General features: G+C 58.0%; 1 protein-coding gene across 1 annotated transcript in view; it reads left to right on the forward strand.

Moving 5' to 3' along the window:
• Positions 1-612: 612 nt before the first annotated feature.
• Positions 613-18,850, forward strand: part of GSE1 (Gse1 coiled-coil protein) — a 111,110-nt gene continuing 92,872 nt past the window's right edge. The window contains exon 1 of the mRNA XM_027646954.1: positions 613-1,895. Within this exon, the coding sequence (XP_027502755.1) occupies positions 915-1,895 (981 nt within the window). The 5' untranslated portion in view covers positions 613-914. The remainder of the gene's footprint in view (positions 1,896-18,850) is intronic.

An 18,850-nucleotide genomic window follows, 5' to 3' on the forward strand; every position in this document is an offset into this window, starting at 1 on the left:
GGGCAGCGGCGGCGCCGCTCTCCCGCAAGCAGCGGCTGATGGCCGCGCTGGCGGCCGGCGAGGCGGCGGCGGCGGCGGGTGGGGGCGGCCCCGGGGCTCCGCAACCCCCGGCGGCCCCGCTCTGCTGCTTCATCTGCGGCGGCGGCATCAGCCGCGGCAAAGAGCTCAAGCTTCAAGTGCGACCCCCCCGCGACCACCGGCCCTTCTTCCCCTTCCTGCAGCACCAGGAGCCGGCGCCCGGCGCCCGCGCCGTCTCGGCGGAGGGCTGCGCCCTGGTCTGCGCTGTCTGCCGCTGCTTCCTGGGCGAGCAGTGGGACTCCTTCGAGCGCAGCCGCACGCCGGTGGAGAAGCGCATGTACTGGCTCAAGCGGCCCCATCAGTGCGAGGCGGCGGCGGCGGCGGCGGGGGGAGCCGGGCTGCGGCGGGGGGCCACGGGCTGGGACCCCGCCGCGCCGCCGCGCCGCGCCGCCGGCCACCAGGAGGAGGAGGAGGAAGAGGAGGAGGAGGAGGAGGAAGGGCCGGCAGCCGGCTCCGAGCTCTCCGAGCTCTCCGACGCCGAGCCCCTCTCGGAGCCCGAGGGGGCGGGCGGCGCGGCGCGGGCCCCCCCGGCGGCGGCGGCGGGCGAGCGGGGGCCCCCGTGCTGCTCCTCGGACAGCGAGATCAACATCACCAGCGAGGAGGAGGAGGAGGAGGAAGGCAGCGAGCGGCCCGCTTGGGCACCGGGCACCGCCTGCTACATCTGCGGCAGCCCCTTGGCACCCAGCGCCCAGCACCGCGTCCACGTGCAGAAGCAAGAGAAGACCTCGCCGGGACCCTTCTTCCCCTTCCTCTGGCTGCACAACCCCCCACCGGGTGCCCAGCCCCTCTCTCCCACCGGCAGCACCCTGGTGTGTCCCTGCTGCTTTGCCTCCCTCATGCAGCAGTGGCAAAGCTTCGAGCTGGCCAACGTGCCCGTGTTGCAGCGGCTCTACGTGGTGCCCCTGAGTGCCGGGGCCATGCCCGCCAAGGGCCCGCGAGGGATGAAGGAGGACGGGACGGGCATCCCGCTGGTGCCTGAGGCTTGCTACCTCTGCGGGGAGGAGTGCGGCAAGGAGGCAAGGCTGGTGGCTGCCAAAATCACCAATGGCAATGCCAAGAGCACCATGCATTTCCCCTTCCTCAGCCTTCTGCCCTGCCCGCCCGGTGCCAAGGGGCTGAACAAGCACTGGGAGGTCAGCAGCTGCCGCAAGTGTTTCGGGGTGCTGCAGGACCTGTGGGCCATGTACAGGGCCTGTCACAATGAGGAGCTCATCTCCTCTGTGCAGAGCTTCCTGGGGAGGTACCACCAGGTCTTCTCTGCTGGCGACCTGACCGGCCACCCCGCTGTCATCAAGCCTGGTCCCACCTCCATCTGCTACATCTGCGGGGCTGAGCTGGGAGCTGGCAAAGAGTTCCAGCTCAATGTCAACCCTCCGGGACGATTTGGGGAGAAGGAGCCCTTTTTCCCCTTCTTGACAGTCTACCCACCTGCCCCACGGGCCAGACCAGCGGACTCGACGGGGCTGGTGGCCACTTGTGTCCTGTGCTACCATGACCTGCTGGGACAGTGGCTGCAGCACGAGGGCAGGAACTCCCACCACCCCAGCAGCGCCTGGTCCCGGCAGTACAAAGTGGAGACCTTCGTCTGCTTCTTCTGCCGGCAGGAGAAGAAGAGATGCCTTGGATTAAAAGCGGTTCAAGTGGCCAGACTTCCCGTCTTCCTCTACACCCTCCGCGTGGCCAACAGCCTGCTGGTGGATGATGGGAAGCAGCTGACCATCGGCGCTTGTGCCGAGTGCGGTGCCGTGGTCCTGGCTGGCAGGAGCATGACCCCGCCAGAGCTGCTGGCAGTGGCACCCCCAGCTCTCCTCCCCAAGGTAAGGCAGTTGGCCCAGACCCTATCCCTGTTTTCCCGGCACTTCCCACCTCTGGAACCAAGGAGGAGTTGGAGCGGTGACATAGATGGATGCTCTTCTTTTGGGTCTGGTCCCTGAGGGTGAACACTAATGGATGGGGTGCCTTTAGCAATGAACTTTTGGAGCTGTCAAGCTGTGAAGGAACAGGTAAAAATCCTTCCAGGAGGTGGGAAGAGCCAAGACCTGTCCTGTTCAAGAAGTGTGTATGCATATTATTGGCACCCAGTCGCTCACAGCCCTGCCATGAGGGAGGTGGGAGCCAGAAAAGAGGAAATCCCAGTCCTGTCCTGCTTGCCATCAAGGGTCCTTAGAGGTGCCAGAGGGGCAAGAGGGCTGCCTGACCTGCCCTCTGCAGAACCATCCTTGGGAAGCTTGAAGGAGCTCATGGCCTCTGTAGGAAACTTCCCAAGACATCTCCAGTTTTACAAGGTGCCTTAATCAAAGGGTTTCCCTTGGAGAAACCCCAGCCATTCCCACAGCCAGGGGGCTGATGTGTGGGCACACGGCTGGGTGCCCTCCCACCTGTGCTGCTCTGGTTATCCTGCAGCAAGGGAACCCCAGGCAGTGTTTCCCTGTGCCCCCCGAAATCCCTGCAGCCCTCAAGGGTGTCACAGGTGTCATCACTGGAAACGTGCTGCCAATTTCCCCAGTTGCTCTTTTTTGTGCCTTGTGCTGGGGTTACACAGGGTGCTTTCGGGGGCATCACCTAGAAAGGACTTGGCAGAGCAAAAGTTTATTACTCCCAAGCTTGTCTTTCCCATGGGATGGGGAAATAACAGCTTTTACTGCTGAATTTCCAGCTTGCAGGAGCTCTCCAGAGCCACTGTTCTGTATCTGCAAATCAGGCCCTAGACTGGGCTCCCTAAAATGCCAGCATCCTAAATCCCTGAGGTCATTTTCAAAGCCTCCCTGCTCCATCCGTAGCCAGAACCCTGCGGCTCTCCAAGGCGCTGGCATTTTCTTTGGAAATGTAAACCAGCCCTTCCGAGACAGTGCTCCTTTTCTCTCGGGTCGCTCTCCCTTGGCTGCTTACAAATATAATTTTCCATTCAGCTGTGCTGGCTCCCAAGCTTGGGGGGACACTGCTTGGAAAGCCACCAGGCAGGAGCTACACGCACCTGGAGAGTGCCAGGATGGCGCGGGAGGTTGGGTTGGCACCGAGGATGGGAATCCTCTGGAAGCTGTTGCTTTTGGGTGGTTTCCCCCAGGCTCCATCGGCCTGAGCCGGATGGTCCCTACATAATTTCTGGACATTTGTGGATGCAGATGGTTTATTTTCACAGTTGCTGGGTTGGTTGCAATGCCCATGTAGTCACGGTGCCTGTGTGCCTGTCTGTCAGTCCCCTGGTCTGGTGCTGGAGGCCTTGGCCAGTGGAGGTGGCTGATGGCTGTGGAGGGTGTCAGGAGTCAGGTGAGCATCCCATGGTGCTGTCCTGGGGGTGATGCTGGGATGCTGCCCCAACAGAGCCTGTGTGGGTGCAGCTGGTGAGGGGGGCTGTCCCCACATCATACACATGTCCCCAGCTGGTGTTCCATGTCTCTGCCCCATAATGTCCCCAGGCCACTCATGAGGGCATTATGGACAGCAGTTCTGTCCCAGCGTGGATACTGGTGGTGGATGCTCTAGGTGCTTCCCGTGGGGTTCCTTAGTGACCTGCCCAGAACCTGGCATTTCTCAGACATGCTAGTCCTTGTCCCTGCTGGCCCCAATCCCAAACTCCCACGAGGACACAGAGTGTGTCCAGGAAAAGGGACACTATTCAGTTCCACTCTCTTGTTCCTATGAATTTGCTAATGAGCAAATTAAGGGGCTGCTGCAAGGGGCAGAGTGGCAGGAGGCACAGCAGAGCTGCCTGGGGATGACACAGCCAGGCTCTGCTGTGTCCTGGTGGGGACTCTGGCTGGCCAGAAGGCCCTGTCGCCTTTTCCCTCCCTGCCTCCACATGCTTCCCAACAGGCTGAGACCTCACAGATGTCAATGTTATTTAAAACATGGCTTAATGCTTGGGTAGGGCACTTGGCTAATTTAGCTGTACCCTTGTTCAGCCACACTTGCTGCTGAAAGTCACCCCAGACGAGCCTTTCACTCTTGTGTGACGCCCAGATCCCCATTCCACTGGGACCAGGCAGGAGGGAATGAACCTGAGTAGTTAAAACCATCTCCCCATTCCTCTTTGCAGCTCTGAAATTTCAGTTTTTTACTGCATGTGCTTTTTCACACAGCCCTGCATGCAGAGCTGTGGTTTGCTGCTGTCCTGCCTCCATCTGGTCGACATAGATGGCTCAAAGTTTGAGGCAAATACTCCAAAAGGTACCAGACATCTACACATCCCTCTCTCTTAGCAGGGCAGAAAGAACAGGATGAGGCTTAGGTCATCTCTGTAACAGTGTGGAGGTGATGATGATGGACCTCCACAACTAAGGCTCATCAGGAGGGTGGAGACTGATATTTTGGGTGGGTGGTGTCTCTGCTCTGGTTTGGTGGTGGGGAGCAGTGGGACAGATGGTGCTGTGTGAAGGTGTGATGGTGCCTGTGGTCCTACCTGCTGCACGAGGGTCTCCTGGAGGTGAGCTCTTCCTGCAGAGGGGCTGCTGCAGAACCCTGCTGTTGTTGGCATGTGTAGGGTGGGTTTGGGTTCTCCTCCCAAGAAAAAATGGCAATGCTGAGTGTGGAAAGGGTACTCGGGATGGCCATCCCTTGGTTTGTTACCCTTGGTCCTCTCTGAGGTGTCCAGATGTGTGCTGTGAGAATGCATCTTCTTTCCAGCTGTGCCCCTTGCAAGATCTGTAGATCTGGCTGGCTGTGCCTGCTGAAGCCACCTCTGAAGCCACCCTCCAGCCTCCTTGCCCTCTCTGGAGGGGCAAAGCTCAAGAGCTTCTTCTCTTCTACCAGTCTGACATTTTTGGTGTCCTGTGTCCCCAGGAAAAGCTTCCCCTGCCTTTCCAACTCTTCCCATCTTCGCCTGCCGCCACTCTCCCTGCAGTTCCGTACCTGTAAAAGTGAGTCCCCTTGGTTTGGTGTTCTGTTTCCCCCTGAAGACAACTTTCTGCAAATACTTTCAGGTTTTCTGGAAAGCTCTCGAATCCCACTGAAATTAGAGCAAAGCTACTCAGGACAACCAAGTGATTAGGCCCAGCCAATGAATGGCACATCCTGCTTGACCAGCCTGGTCTCCCATGACAAGGTGACACATGTAGTGGATGAGGGGAAGGCTGGGGATGTTTTCTGTATGGACTTTAGCAAAGACTTTGGCAGCATTTTACAGAGCATTCTTCTGGAGAACCTAGTTGTTTGTGGCTTGGATGTGTTTGTGTTCACTGGGTAAAAATCTGCCTGGGCCCAGAGAGTGGTGGTGAATGGAGACATATCCAGTTGGTGTCTGGTTACCAGTGGTTTCCCCAGGGCTCAGTACTGGGGCAACAGAGCTAGGAAAGGGTCTGGAGCACAAGTGTAGTAAGAAGCTGCTGAGGGAGCTGGGGGGGCTCAGACAGGAGAAAAGGAGGCTCAGGGGGGACTTTTTTGCTCTCTGCTCTGACAGCAAGATGGAACCAGGTGGGGGTTGAGCTCTGCTCCCAGGGAACAAGTGATCTGACAAGGGGAAACAGCCTCGAGTTGTGCAGGGGCAGATTAAGATTAGGTATTAGTGAAAATTCCTTCATCAAAAGGGTTGTCCAGCCCTGGCACAGCTGCCCAGGGCAGTGGTGGGGTCACTGTCCCTGGAGGGATTTAAAAGCTGTGTAGATGTGGCACTTAGGAACGTGATTTAGTGATGGCCTTGGCAGTGCTGGGGGAATGGTTGGGCTTGATCATGGAGAGCTTTTCCAACCTAAATGATTCTGTGATTCTGTATTCAAGTTTGCTTTGGTGCTCCATAGTGTCATACAGGTGCTCCTTGGGAGGACCTAGAGCTCACTGCCTCTCCCCAGCCTTGCCCTCAGGCTGGTTTTTGAACATCACCTGGTGTTTTCCATGTCCCATTCCCGCTTTACAGAGGACATCTTGGTCTGGTTGTGTGGTGCTGTGCCTGACAGGGCACAGTCAGATCCTGGGGCCGATTTCACTGTATTTACCAATCAGCAGCAGTGCTGTTGGCTCAGCTGGGCATTTCGCCCCTCTTGCAGGTTCTAACCTCCAAAGGTCACGCTGCATTTCCAAATCATTACTTTGAGCTGACAGCTGTTGGTGGGCATTTTCCTTTTGGCTTTTGAAAAAGGTTTTGAGCAAACATCAAAGAGTTTTTGTGTTCTCAACTAAACCTTGTCCTACTGATGCTGAGCAGCAGCCGAAGCTCCTGGATGCCAGAAAAGTAAACCCAGGAGGTGGAGGGCGATGCCTTACCCTCCTCCTGCATTCCAGTGGGCCAAATTCCCAGATATTTGGGTGTACCTCAGCGTGAAAAATGAGACCTGTGAAGGAAGGGTCCCAGGTCATGGCCAGGCAGGCACCACCTCTGCTTTCTTTGCATCTTTTATGAATTTTGAAGGAAACCAAAATCATTCTGGTTACTGGCAGTGTTTCGGGTGGTTGCGCTTTTTCGGCCAAGCTGGTGGCACCTCTGTGTGTCCCCACCCCAGGCTTCGTGTGTGGGCTCCAAAGGGGTGGCACAGGCTTCTGCTCATCCTTAAATGTAAAGAAGGAGCAGAGTTGGTCTCACTCATCTCTGCCCTTTGGCTTCCAGCTCGGGTTGGTTTTGGTGGTTATACCTGTGTTTGCGCCAATTTTTGCCATCACTAGTTCCAGCAGATACAGAGCAAAATCAGGCCAAGGTGTTTTAAGCCAACTTTATTGGGATAAACCTGTTTTGTTTGCAGCATGTGTCCATGTAAAGATGTTTTCGGTGAGGCCCACGTTGCCTTTCAGCAAAGCAGTTTCCTCTGCAGTGCTGCTGTGGCCAACACCGACCCAGTCTGGCATTTTGGGATGAGATCTCAATGCCGGCACGGAGGTGGCAATATAATCATGATATGACTTCATGTCTCGGGGCACGGCCTCCTGCGGGATCGTGTTCCCAGATGGCAAACAAAGAAACAACATGGGGAAAATGTGCTGCGTGCTTTTTCCTGCCGATGAGGTCAGGGCTGGTTTGGTATGTACCCAGCCGGGCTGGGAACTCGCACCCGTTTGTCCCTCCTCATCCTCACCTGCCACTTAGCTTGTTTCAGAGTCACCTTAAGGGGTGGTGGCTCTCCCCTTGGGATTTCCAGCCAGGAGTGTGTGTCCTTCAGCCACAGCAGGAAGAACAGCACAGGGGTCTTTGCTTTGGCCGGGCTGACCTTGCTGTACCAGCTGTCCAAAATACCAGGGCTCCCGTGCTGCTGCCAGCGCCGTGTCCTCCAGACCTTGTGCTGACTCCACAGCTCACCAGCTGGCTGCTATATATTTATTTTTCACCCTCCCCTCCCTGCTCCTTGCCTTCTCCCTGCCTTTCCCAAAAGCAGCAGCACAGGACTGGCAGCTCAAGCACTGCCTCGCTTCTGCCAAAAATACTGGCCTGAAACTGTGCTGCACCCCTTGAAATATCCCCCGTGGTCCCCTCGGGAGAGGGACCGGCTCCACTCTCATCCCATGCAGTGAAAATGCTTTTGCAACTGCTGAAGTATCTGCAGCAGCCTCTGGAGTTGTGGCCAAATCGGGAGATGGGGTAGAGGGACAGACAGACGGCTCTGGCTGTTGCGGCCTGACAGATGTTTTGTCCAGACACTTGGCCTTTCTCAGCCATCCGGGAAGCACGGTCGCAGAGGGCAGCCTGGGATGCTCTTTGGCTGCTTCCCAGCGAGAAGGGACTTCCCTGCACAGCAGCGTGGGTGCCTGGTTTTCCAGCTACATCAGTGATGGCAGGAGTTGGCTTTTCGCCCTCCTGTGCCCCCCAACATGCCAGCTGGGTCCTGTGCTGACACTCCCTGTCATTGTCCTCAGAGGCTAAGTCGGTGCTAGGGAGCCATCTCCATTTCCTGAGCATGTTTTGGGGACCTGTGATGTTTTGGGAACCTCCTGGGCACAGGGCATGGCTGGTTTGCCAGGAGCCTGTTTGCACCTTGCTGGCTGTGGTGGGTACCTGCTGTGCCCTCAATCTGTTCCTGTCCTGATTTTTGGGGTGGGGAGTGCTCTGTTTGCTCCCTGCCAGCGCCTTTGACATGTGCTGCTTGGAGCAGGATGCTCCTTGAGCATCCCCAGCTTCCCAAGGTGGGCCATCGGCCAGACAGCTCCCACTGGTCCTGTGCTGCTGGGCAGCATCTGGCCAGATGTTACCCTTCCTCCCTGCAGCAAAAGGCCTGTGCCACATGCTGGCACACTGGGCTTGAAGGGATGGCTTGGAAATGTCCCTCTGTTGAGGGGATGCTGCCCTCCTTGGAGACTTCCAGGATGGAGACTTGGGGAAAATCCAGGAAGGTGATGGGGCAGGAGCATGCATGGGAGCTGGGGAAGGAGCCCCTGGAACGTGGTGGCAGGCTCCCAGCCACTCCGGGCTCTCTTCCGCTGTGAGCAGCTGGAGATGGGAGACCTTCCAGCGGCATGATCCTCCCGGGCCCCGTCCCAGGGCTGTGACAGCCCCGGGTCCCCCACGGCCAAGGCGGGTGGCAGCAGTGCCTCGAGCGTGCCTTGGCTCCTTGCAGAGCCGGTGCTGCGGAGCGGCGTGTGCCAGCCGGGCTTTCGGGGATGCGGTGCTGCTCCTTTGCCAAAGGCATCGCTCCTGGCCATTGGAGCCTGGTTCCCCTCTCTGAGCTATGTGGAGGGTGCTGGAGCCCCAGTGCCAGCCCAGGCTGCTGTGGGCAGGTCGTGGTTTGCTCCACTGCCGGGTGAGCAGCTGCTCTGAGGCGGCTGTGCCGGCCTCTCCCTGCTCCCCATCTACCCCAGCACATGCGAGCTGAGCCATTCCATGGATGTATAAACAGCCCTGTGCAGCTGGCCTGGCTGCTGTGTGACTTGTTTTCCCCCCTGGATCTTCGGTAGCAGAGCAGGGATGAAGGGGATGGCTCTGGAAGGGAGTTTTGGCTGGACTGGGAGGAGTTACCTGGGCGCTTTGCAGCCTGGCATGAGTATGATGCTGCTTCTCCTCTTTATTTTCTGTATTTTCCTCCCCCCTTCCACATTAGTACAAGTGCTGCTGGGCTTTAGTAGCTCTCAGGAGACTGAAGTCATCTGTTTACCCATGGAGCTGGCGTGCTTGGAGCAGCAGCTGCCCTGGCTTTCCCTCTCCAACCTGCCGGCCTGTGGTGAGGTGCTGGTGCCGAGCGTGCCGTGACCTGTGCTGGGGCAGGGCAAGCACTGTGGCTGTCTGAGGCTGCCTTACATCCCATCACATCCCATTGAATCCCATCACATCCCATTGGCACATGCAGAATGGGGCTGGGGTGTCCATGCTGTCGTGCCACAGGTGTAGGAGAACTTCCAAGGCGCCGTGTTTTGGTGGCTGGTGCTGGATGGGCCATTCCTGGTGGCAGAGAGACCCTCTGCAGGATTTACCAAGGGTTATTCAAGCCCTTGCACACAAACTCAGGAAATCTCTGTCTGCCCTGGTGTTGCCTTTTCCTGTTGGCTTCCGGCAGACCTGGGCATGGCATCGCCTGCCTCGGTACCCCAGGAGAGCCAGGTGTTGGCAGGGGTGAGCAGCTGGGTTTTGGGGCTGGCTTTGACCAGGAATGCACGGGGAGGGTCCTGGCAGCCCCCTGTGAGGGATGTGGGGAGAGCAGGAGGGCTCTCTGGAACTGGTTTGCTCTCCCAACTCCTCCTGGTGAATTTTTGGCTTCTAGTTTAGAGCTGAAACAAGGCTGAGACCCAGCTGGGATGAGGAAGAGAGGGATGGGGGTGACCCTGCTGCCAGGAGCATCCCCCCCTCTGCTGTGGGATGGGCAGCTGTCTGCCTTAGCTGGAGAACAAGAGCCTGGACTTCTCCCAGGGCCTCCAGCCCCTCTGGGACCCCCTCAGGGCTGTGTCCTGTCATGCTGTCACCTTCTGTGTCCCCAGCACCTACTGCTTTTTGGGCTGGGCTTTACTGTCGTGGGGGGATAGCCCTGGGCACAGCCCGGGCTGTGCCACAACCCTGTGCAGGGGGAGTTCTCCCAGCTGACCCTCCAAAATGGTTTTAATGTTCCCCCCAGCTTTACCCTCTTGGAAACAGGGAGTGCATCATTTGGCACGTCTGAGGGGCCACCAGCAGCCACCTCTGTCCCTGGGGAGCTGGACACAGCAGTTGCTGGCAGGTTCCTTGTAGCTGGGAACATTTTGGTGAAAGCCAAGGCCTCAGGCTCTCACTCAGTGGTTTGCAGGCATGGTGGGACAGACAGACCCAGGAGGAAGGGATGGACACACAGACAGCTGAGCACCTGTGTGTGGGGTGTGGGGCAAACAGCAAGTTGCCACCTTCACCTTCCATCTGCTTGCAGCATGTTTCTGGGAACGGGCTGACTTCAGTTGGCTCTGAAGCTTTTCATCAAGTGATGATCAAGTGCTGGTGACTCCAGTTATTACCCTGGCCAGGAATAAGTGTATATATCTATATGTATGTCTCCCACCCTCCCTCCTTGTCCTCACTGCTAAAACAGCTGCGTTTTCTTCTCCCCATCGCTCCCCCCGGCTCCTCGGGGCAGGCAGCCTGAGTTATCCCGAAGTGAAAACACGGCGAAGACAAGGCCCTTCAGTTTTCCCGGGAGGCACCGGTGCCAAGGTCAACCCGGTGTGGGGACAGGGCCAGGTTGTTGCTGAAGTCTCAGCTCTTGGGTGCGGGTGGGCACCCCGGGGGGCTCGGCGTGTCCCGGCCATTCCCGGCGCAGGGGCTCCCTGGGAAGCAGGGGGAAGCGGCTCTCCTGCCTGCAGACAGAGTCCAGATGCCCTGGCGGAGGCGTCTCTGGAGGGGGAGATGAATTCGCTCCTGCCGTCTTCTGTTTTCAGTCCAGAACATCTGCACAGTAACTGGGAAATCTGGGCTTTCTCCTGCTTCTCAGCCAGGTCCTGTCAGCCCTTTCCTCTTCCAAAAAGGGGTTTGGTGGTTTTTTTTTTATCCCTTCCTGCTGTTGCTTGTGCTGTGTAACCTGCTCCCTGCTGTGCATCCTGTCAGGGCTGTGCTTGGATTTTACTCCATGAGCAGCTTTTGGGGGGCACGCCCCCATCTCAGCCACCCCCTGAGCAGCTGCTCGAGGACGTGGATCCCCAGGAGCAGTTTTTCCACTAGGGCCGTTCCCACGGTGGGTGCCTGGTGGCACAGGGATTTGCTGGGATCACACATGTTGCTATATCATTTATTCCAGGGTTTTTTCCCTTGCTGATCATGACGATCTTGCATCCTGGAGCCTGGGTGCTGTGTGTGGTGTGCTTGGGACTGTACAACCCCTTCACTGCCTGCGCTCCCTCCCAAAAGCTGGCACTGGGAAGCATTCGAGGCGGCAGAAGGGTGGGGGCCACCCTGCTCCCAAACCCGCCCTGGCTCCCCGTTATTTCCAGCAGTGAGTGGCTTGGCCAGCCTGCCCTGGGCTGGCCGGGACGGCTCTTGGTTTGGCAGCATCCCGTGTGGGTGAGGTTTGTTCCACAGCCCCTGGCTCAGGCTCCTGGCAGGGCTGTGGTGGGTGCTGGACGCCCTGGGCACCTCCTCTTCCTCCCTGCTGCTGCCCCCATGCCATGGGGACTCTTGGCAAAGTGTTACCCCAATATTTGTAGCCCTTGAGCAGGAGTAAATCCTGCTGTGTTGTGTTCTCCCTCCCCTCCCTGTGCATGAACAGCCCATGCTCTCACCCTGGTCTTCCGCACTGGGGCTGCTGGAATCCAGCAAGCCTGAACCCTGCTCCATCCTTTACCCATCCCCTCTCCTTCTCCTTTATTCATGACGATTTCCTCCCTCTTCCTCCCTCTTTGCTCGTCTTTTAGTCTTTTTGCTGTGTTTCCCCACCCCTTGCTGCCCTAGTTCTGGCTGTGCTGGCCCTGTGCCCGGTGTCCTCTGCTTGGAGCGGAAGGAAGGGCTCTGGGGGAAGGAGGGCAAAGTCTGGGTGATGCCAGCAGAGGTTTGTCCCTGGCTTGGAGAAGGGGCTGACCCATCAGAGGGTGTTTGGGGCCATGGATGTCATGGGTGGTACTCTCCCCACAGGTCCTCACGTGTGGAGCTGGTGTCAAGGTATCAGCCCAGGGTGAGCAGGGCTCTTGCAGGATGCAAAGAGACAGTGAAGAAGGGAGATGCCACTCCTCTTTTGGCACTTTGGGGACCTTGGGACAATATACAAGTGGCTCTGCCTCCCCTTGGGTTCCCTGTTACCCTCAGGATTTTGGGTGGGCTTGAGGGCCAGCAGGCTGCCTGGTGGCTGGGCAGGCTGGCTGTGAGCTGGGCATCCCCAGCCACCTGGAGGTGACACACGTCTGATGCCTCTGTCCTGGGGACAGCCACGCAGCACTGGCTTCACAGCTGCTATTTCTGTCCAGTCTGTGGTCTCTCCTCCACGGTCACCAGTGTTGGGGCCAGCAGCTGCTGCCCTTTCCCTTCCCATTCCCTCAGACTCGTGGGATGGATGGAGACAGGATGAGGAATCCCCCCAGCGTGGGCAGCAATGGAGCAGCTCAGTACCTCTTGGGATCTTCCCTCCAGCCCTGTTTTCCTCCTGTTTAAACCCAGGATACGTCTCTGTTTGGTGGGCGGCTGTAAAAATAGCACTTGGTTTGAGTTAGGAGGGTGGCGGGGAAGGGCTGGGAGGGGGCCGGGGTGCAGGGGGGAGGTCCGGTTTCTCCCTTTCCTGGAGGAATTAGGGAGGCCACATGCTGCCAGGAGTGTTTGGCTGGTAGAGGCAAGCGGAGGCTCCGAGGAGGCGAGCAGGCGTCCGCACAGATGGAAATTTGATCACCCACGGCTCAACAGATTGTTTGATTTATTTTAAAATCAAGCAGATGGCTGCAACAGGAGTTTGTTTAAGTTCAGCTCCGAGCTGGGCCAACGGCCAGGATACTCGGGGGTAGGCGTGCCAAAAAATGTTCAATGACTTTGGTCATCACCCACCTCTCCTCCTCCTCCTCCCCTTCCCTCGCTCCAGCGCACACACCCCGCTCCCCCTCTTATCGCATCCTCGCCTTCATCTCTTGGCTCTTGCATCTTGCTTTGTCTCTCCCCGGCGGGCGCAGCCTTGCCCTCCACTTTTCCTCCCCTTCCATGCGCTCCAGAGGGTTTAACTCTTCCCCATCCATCTCCTTGACCTGCTTCCCTTGTACTATAGGGGTGCAGGGGGCAGTCCCCCCAGTGGAGGGAGGGAGCACTCCCATTCCTGGCTCCCTCCTCATGTCTGTCTTCTTTGGGAGCAGTTTGGGGTGCAGTGCTGGGGGGAGCAGAGGGGTGCAGGTCCCAGCTGGGTGCCCAGAGGGATACTCTGACTCATGCCCTGACCCCCATGGCCATCTCTTCTTGGTGAGGGGGGGGTGGATGGATCCTGGTGTTCCCCCACCCTGCCCTGAACTAGTGGTGGCCTGAGTGGAGTTGGAGTCCCAGCAGGATGGGGGATGTTGCTGCCTAGGACCTACATCTTGGGATGCAAGGGATGAGCTGCGGATAGAGGAGAGCCATTGATATGCAGCTTGTGGCGGCTCTGGATGTGATTCTGGTCTTGCTGCCATATGGCTGGCAGGGAAGGGGCAGGAGGAGCCAGTGGGAAGCAGCCTGGGATGTGCTAAACTGCTGTAAAGGGGATGGGGCAGGCTGTGCTTGGGACTTTAAATCACTCCATGTCACCAGGCTGGTACTACCTGAGGGGTCTGACCACGCTGGGGTGGCAGAGGGTCCCCAACACATGTATTCATGTCCCCTCACCCTGCCAAGGGGCATCTTGGATGCTCTCTGTAACATTGACAACGACCTCTCTGCTTTTCCTGGAGTGAGTGAGTGGGATGCTCCAGGACCACTGGACATTCGTGGTGGCCTTGGGGTGTCCCTCTGCCCCATTCCAATCCAGTGCACTTCCCAGCAGGTTTGGTGCACCCTCTCCCTGCAGGTTTTCATGCTGGGCAATTGCCTGTTACCCCATTTTTAGGAGTGGGACAGCTGGGTGGTGAGATGAAGCTTCTCCCCAGCACCCATCCCCTCTCCACAATGGGGCTGGGGGCTGCAGGTCCTGCTGGAAAAGTGTCCAGGGCTGGAAGGGGTTAAGACAGGCAAAGGAAAACAAGAGTGCTGCAGGGCCTGGGTGGCTGACAAGCCAAACAACTGTTTTTGACTCACTGTTGCTGCCTTGCCAAGTGCAATTGCTTCCACATTCCCATCCCCTGGCTGGAGGGGCGAGGGGAGATGTTGGCTTTTTGCGGTCAGGAGGGGAAGGGGGATGCCGGGGGGAGCAGCAGCGGGAAGGGCTGGCTCTGCACTGCTTTTTCTCAGCTCTTCTCTCTTCTATTCCCCTCCCTGGTGAGGGGCAGGGGTGGTGCTGGCAGGGATGGTGCTGGCAGGAGTGTGAGGCTGTCAGGGTCACTTGGGCCAGCTCCTGGTGGAGCATCCCTTCTGCCAGTCCGAAAGGTGGGAGAGGGAATGGGAGGCTGAATTGCACCCCCAGGTTGTCTGCCCTGCCTTCTCTTGCTGTTTGTCTGTAGGGAGGACCCTGAAAGGCAGCTCCTTCCCTGCCAGGGGGTGCTGGTGGTTGTTGGGGAGGCAGCAGCATCCACTTCCCCCCTCCTCCAACTCCTTCCCCTGCTCTCTATCTCCCAAAGGATGGATCTCTGCATTCTGAATATCGCTATTCCAACCCTCCATAGGGATGGAGAGTGACCCCACTGCAACCCTGCTCAGAGACGTGGGGTCTCCTGTGGGGCTGGGCCCCCCACCATGCCTGGCTGGGGGCAGTGAGCCAAGTGTGCTGGGGGGCAAATCTGTCAGCAGGGTTGGGGGGATCTCCCCCTCCCCCCCAATTAAAATCCCCAGGCTTCTGAGTGCTGGTGCCGTTGTGTTGCAGACAGCATGAAATAAGCCCTTGGAGAGGAGGCAGGGAAGTTACAGCGAAGATTTGAGCTACTCAGGGTCACTGCTTTGTGGAGTTAATTATCTTCTGAGTCTGGGTTTTTGGGGTTTTTTTGGGGGTTTTTTGGGGGTTTTTTTTGTCTTTTTTTTTTTCTTCTTGGGATTATTTCTTGGCAAATGAGGCGTCATTCTGAAGTACTGAGCTCTGCACCCTCAGAACTCCTGGCTGCTAAGTGGTATGTAGGGGATCCTGGTCTTAAAAAAATAACACACCAAAAACCACCCTCAAGAAAAGCCCTGATGCCTCTGCAGTGCAAATATGGGGTCTAGGGCAGCTTGGGAAGATTTTGTGTGTGTTCTTGGAGCTGTTTCCTTGGGGGAACCAGAGCAGGAACCTCCTGTGGGGGTTGCCAACATGGTGCATCCCACCCAGGCAGTGCTGGGATGGGCAGGGGAGGATGTGGAGATCCCCTGTGAGCAGCATCCTGGAGGGGTGTTTGGTCCCTGCAGGATTGTGGACTGCTTGGACCCCCCCCTAAAAGTCCATCCTGGATTGGGGTGCCTGGTGGGAACCCCCAGCCTTTGGGGAGTTGTGAGGCTGTGCTGTGAGGCAGCTCTCGGGTGAGGAGGGGATTTACGGGGCATCTCATCTGGCAGCTGTTTCCCCTCTTGGGATGCTCCGGCATCACATTCCCTTCACCATCCGGCTCCTGGGGCTCTGCAGCCGCCTCTCCCTACTTTGCAGAGGTCATGTCCCCCTTCCTGACTGTGGAAAGGGTCCGTGTGTGCTGAGGGAGCAGGGGATTGTGGTGCAGGGGAGCTGGCCTGGATGCTGTCAGCTGAACGGGATGCACACCTGGAGCTGCTCCTGGGGGATGTGACACTTCAGAGCAATTCTTCTCTCTCCTGCTGCTGGTACCTGTTTAATCTCAGCCTTGTGTATGGAATCCCAGGGGAAGGATGCAGCAGCAGAGCAGGAGCTGGCAGCACTGGAGGTCTGGATGGAAATCCCTTTCTCTGTCAATGCTGCAGGAAGGACCCACAGAGCTTTGCCCAAAATATCCCATGTTCACCAGGGATGCGGGAGAGTCAGCTCATCTCTGGTCCGGCAGCTGTGATATTACACCACTGGGATAGACACATTATCCATCATCCTGTCTCCAGGACAGCTGCCTGTCTAACCTCTGCCTGTATCCCACAAGCATCTACGCTGCCCTGCAGGGCCCATAACCCTGATGATGTTTTCCATCACCCTGGCATCCCATCACCCGAGGCAAATCCCCCAGACTCTTTGCATGGGAAGCTGAAGGGCCCTCCTGGTGCTCCCCGACCACAAGTGGCAGAGGATGCCCGTGTCCCTGTTGTCGGACACCTTGTCAGCTCCTAATCCGGACATGAGAAGGCAATTAGGGGCCGGGATCCCCTTCCCGAGGCGGCAGATGGGGCGCGGTGCCGCCGTGGGGCTGGGGCACAGAGCGGAGGGGCCGGCTCTGCCTCCTAATGTGTTTGCAAATCCTCCCCAGCTGAGGGGATTAAAGCCGGCATCTGGCTCGCTTTATAATATTAAAACAAAGGGAGTTGTAGGCGCCATGATCGGGGGCAGGCGAGGGAGGGAGGGGGGGGGGGGGGGGGGGTTTTTTGCCCGCCGGGCTGGGAAAGTCTGCAGGAATCCCCTCCCCACCCTAAGCCCTTCCACAAGGTTTTCCCTAAGGAATAAACCCGGGGGGGGTCTTCACCCCACCAACAGGGTGCAGGAGCCAGTGCCCAGTGACAAAGGGCAGTGCTGGGGATGCTGGAGGCGGGTGGGCCGTGGGGGTGTTTTCTGGGGGGGTGAGGGAGGTTTATATCTGCTTTTTCCACCCCGTTGTGCTGTTCTGGAAGCGGCAAGAATTCAGGAAGCCGGCGTGCGGCGAGTGCCAAGTCAGGCTGTACCGCAGCCAAGCCCCTGCTTGTTTTCTCGTCTTGCTGGAGCCAGTAAGTGACCTTATTAGCTTAGGGGGCAGCTGCCTTATTAACACACATCTGGCGGCGAGGGGGCCGCATAGTCCCGATATTGTCTCCCTGCCTGCTCCCAGCCCGGTGGTAAATGGCTGAGGGGGCTCACCCCGTGGCTTCTCCCACCCCCTCCAGTAGCAGGGTTGGCACCCAGGCAGCCCCGCTCCCCCCATCCAGGGTATAAACCCCAGCAGGGGATTTATGCTGGGGGACAGGATTAGGCAGATGGGGGTTTGGATTTGTTAGAGATTATAATTTAAGATTATAATCTGTGTGAGGTTATAATCTGCAGGGGAAGGAGGGATATGGGGTCCCCCCCCAACATGGGAGCTGTGCTGCCAGGATTCCCATGGATGCTGTCCCATCTCTCGCAGACCTTTTGTCCTATGGGGCAGGCACCACTTTTTGGGATGTGGTATCACGCCTTGGGATGGGATCACTCAGAGGGGCTGGACCACCCATGCAGCATCCTCACATCCATGCCAGCAGCTGGGGTGGGCACTGGGATGTCATTTTGGATCAGTGCTGGAGTATCCTGCAGCAAGGAGAGCCTCCAATGTGCTTCGGGGTTTTTCCAGCACATTTGGCCCTTGAACTGGGTAGCTTCCCAAGAGACTGTGAGCTGGGAGGCTCCTGTGGAGCCAGGACAGGGAGCCAGGGACTTTGCCACGTGCTGAATCACCCCGGGCTCTGCTCCGGGCTGTCCCAAGGGGTGCACATCCCACCCACAGCCACCCATCATCCCCAAGTGGGACCAGCTCTGTGTCCAATATCCACCCTCCCCCGACACTGCTGCGTTTGCTCTCCCCGGATATAATTAGAACTGAGCCAGGGGGCTCCCTGTGCCACATCCCCCTGACACTGCCATCCCGGGGGAGCTGTGGCAGCCGGGGCGCCGGGCGCCTGCCCACCCCTCCACCGCGCAGGGATGCCCTTTGTCCTTCTTGGCGTGTGGGGGAACTCGGCAGCTCTTGGCTTCTCCCTTCTGTTTTGGAAATTCAAAACATTTGCAGGGCGGCCCACTCGCGCCCTGCCGCCACGGAGAGAGGCACTTGGCTGACTCCTCTGCTTTCCTTGGCTGCTTCTCCCTCGCGCTCACGCTCGGGGGGAGCCTTTTCTCTACCCCCTCGCCCTCCCTTTTTTTCCCCCCCTCTTTTTTTTTTCCTATTTTTTCCTATGCTCTAAGCTTGGAAAAACACCATCAGCCTGCAGGAAAGGCCACCAAGGGGGGACTGGCAGCAGAGCCGAGGGTGAGCACGGTGGTGGCAGTGCCGGTGCCCGCTGGCCCCTGGCACTGACCTTGCTCTCCACTGGGAAGGGCAGCTGTGCTGAGCAGCCAGAGCAGCCCTGAGCTGCACCAGCACTAATGAGCTCTGCCTGAGCAGAAGGATTAATTAGCTGCTGGGAGGAGGGGGGCATCCTTCTGCAGTGGCTCTGGTGCCACTGGGCGCAGTGGCGGAGCCTGGCACGGCACAGTGCCCAGCGCTGCAGCACCAGCACTGTTTTCACTCAGGATGCTCCAAAGGGAGATGTGGTGCTTCCCAGAGCAAATACTATGAGCCAGGCAGGGAGAGGAAATCCCAGTGTCATGCTGGGAAGCTATGAGAGCTGCTGATCAATCACCCAGGGCTCCTGATCTCTATTTTCCGTTCCCCCCCCCCCCCCCCCCCCCCCCCGAAAAAGTCTTGTGGGTTTGGTTTTTTTGGTTTGAGGGGGTTTTTTTGGTGGTTTGTTTTGGGTTTTTTTTAGCTGCATGGTTGTTCCTGTGCTGTTGTCCTTGGGAACTGAGGATGGGATCTGGATGTGTTAAATATGTCCTGTGGGTCTAAAATGACCCTAAAGGGGATGAGGTGACAGCTGGCCAGGAGCTGTGCATGGGCAGGGGCTGGCTGTATGCTGGGGCTCAGCCCTCACCCCAAAATCCAAGCACTCAGGGATGCTCAGGAGCTGGGAATTGTCACCTTCCTGGAGGGGTACCCCAGACCTGACTTCGGGCTTTTTGGCATCTCCTTT

Source organism: Corapipo altera, unplaced genomic scaffold, assembly GCF_003945725.1.
Source record: "Corapipo altera isolate COAL_440 unplaced genomic scaffold, ASM394572v1 62, whole genome shotgun sequence".
NCBI classification, from domain to species: domain Eukaryota; kingdom Metazoa; phylum Chordata; class Aves; order Passeriformes; family Pipridae; genus Corapipo; species Corapipo altera.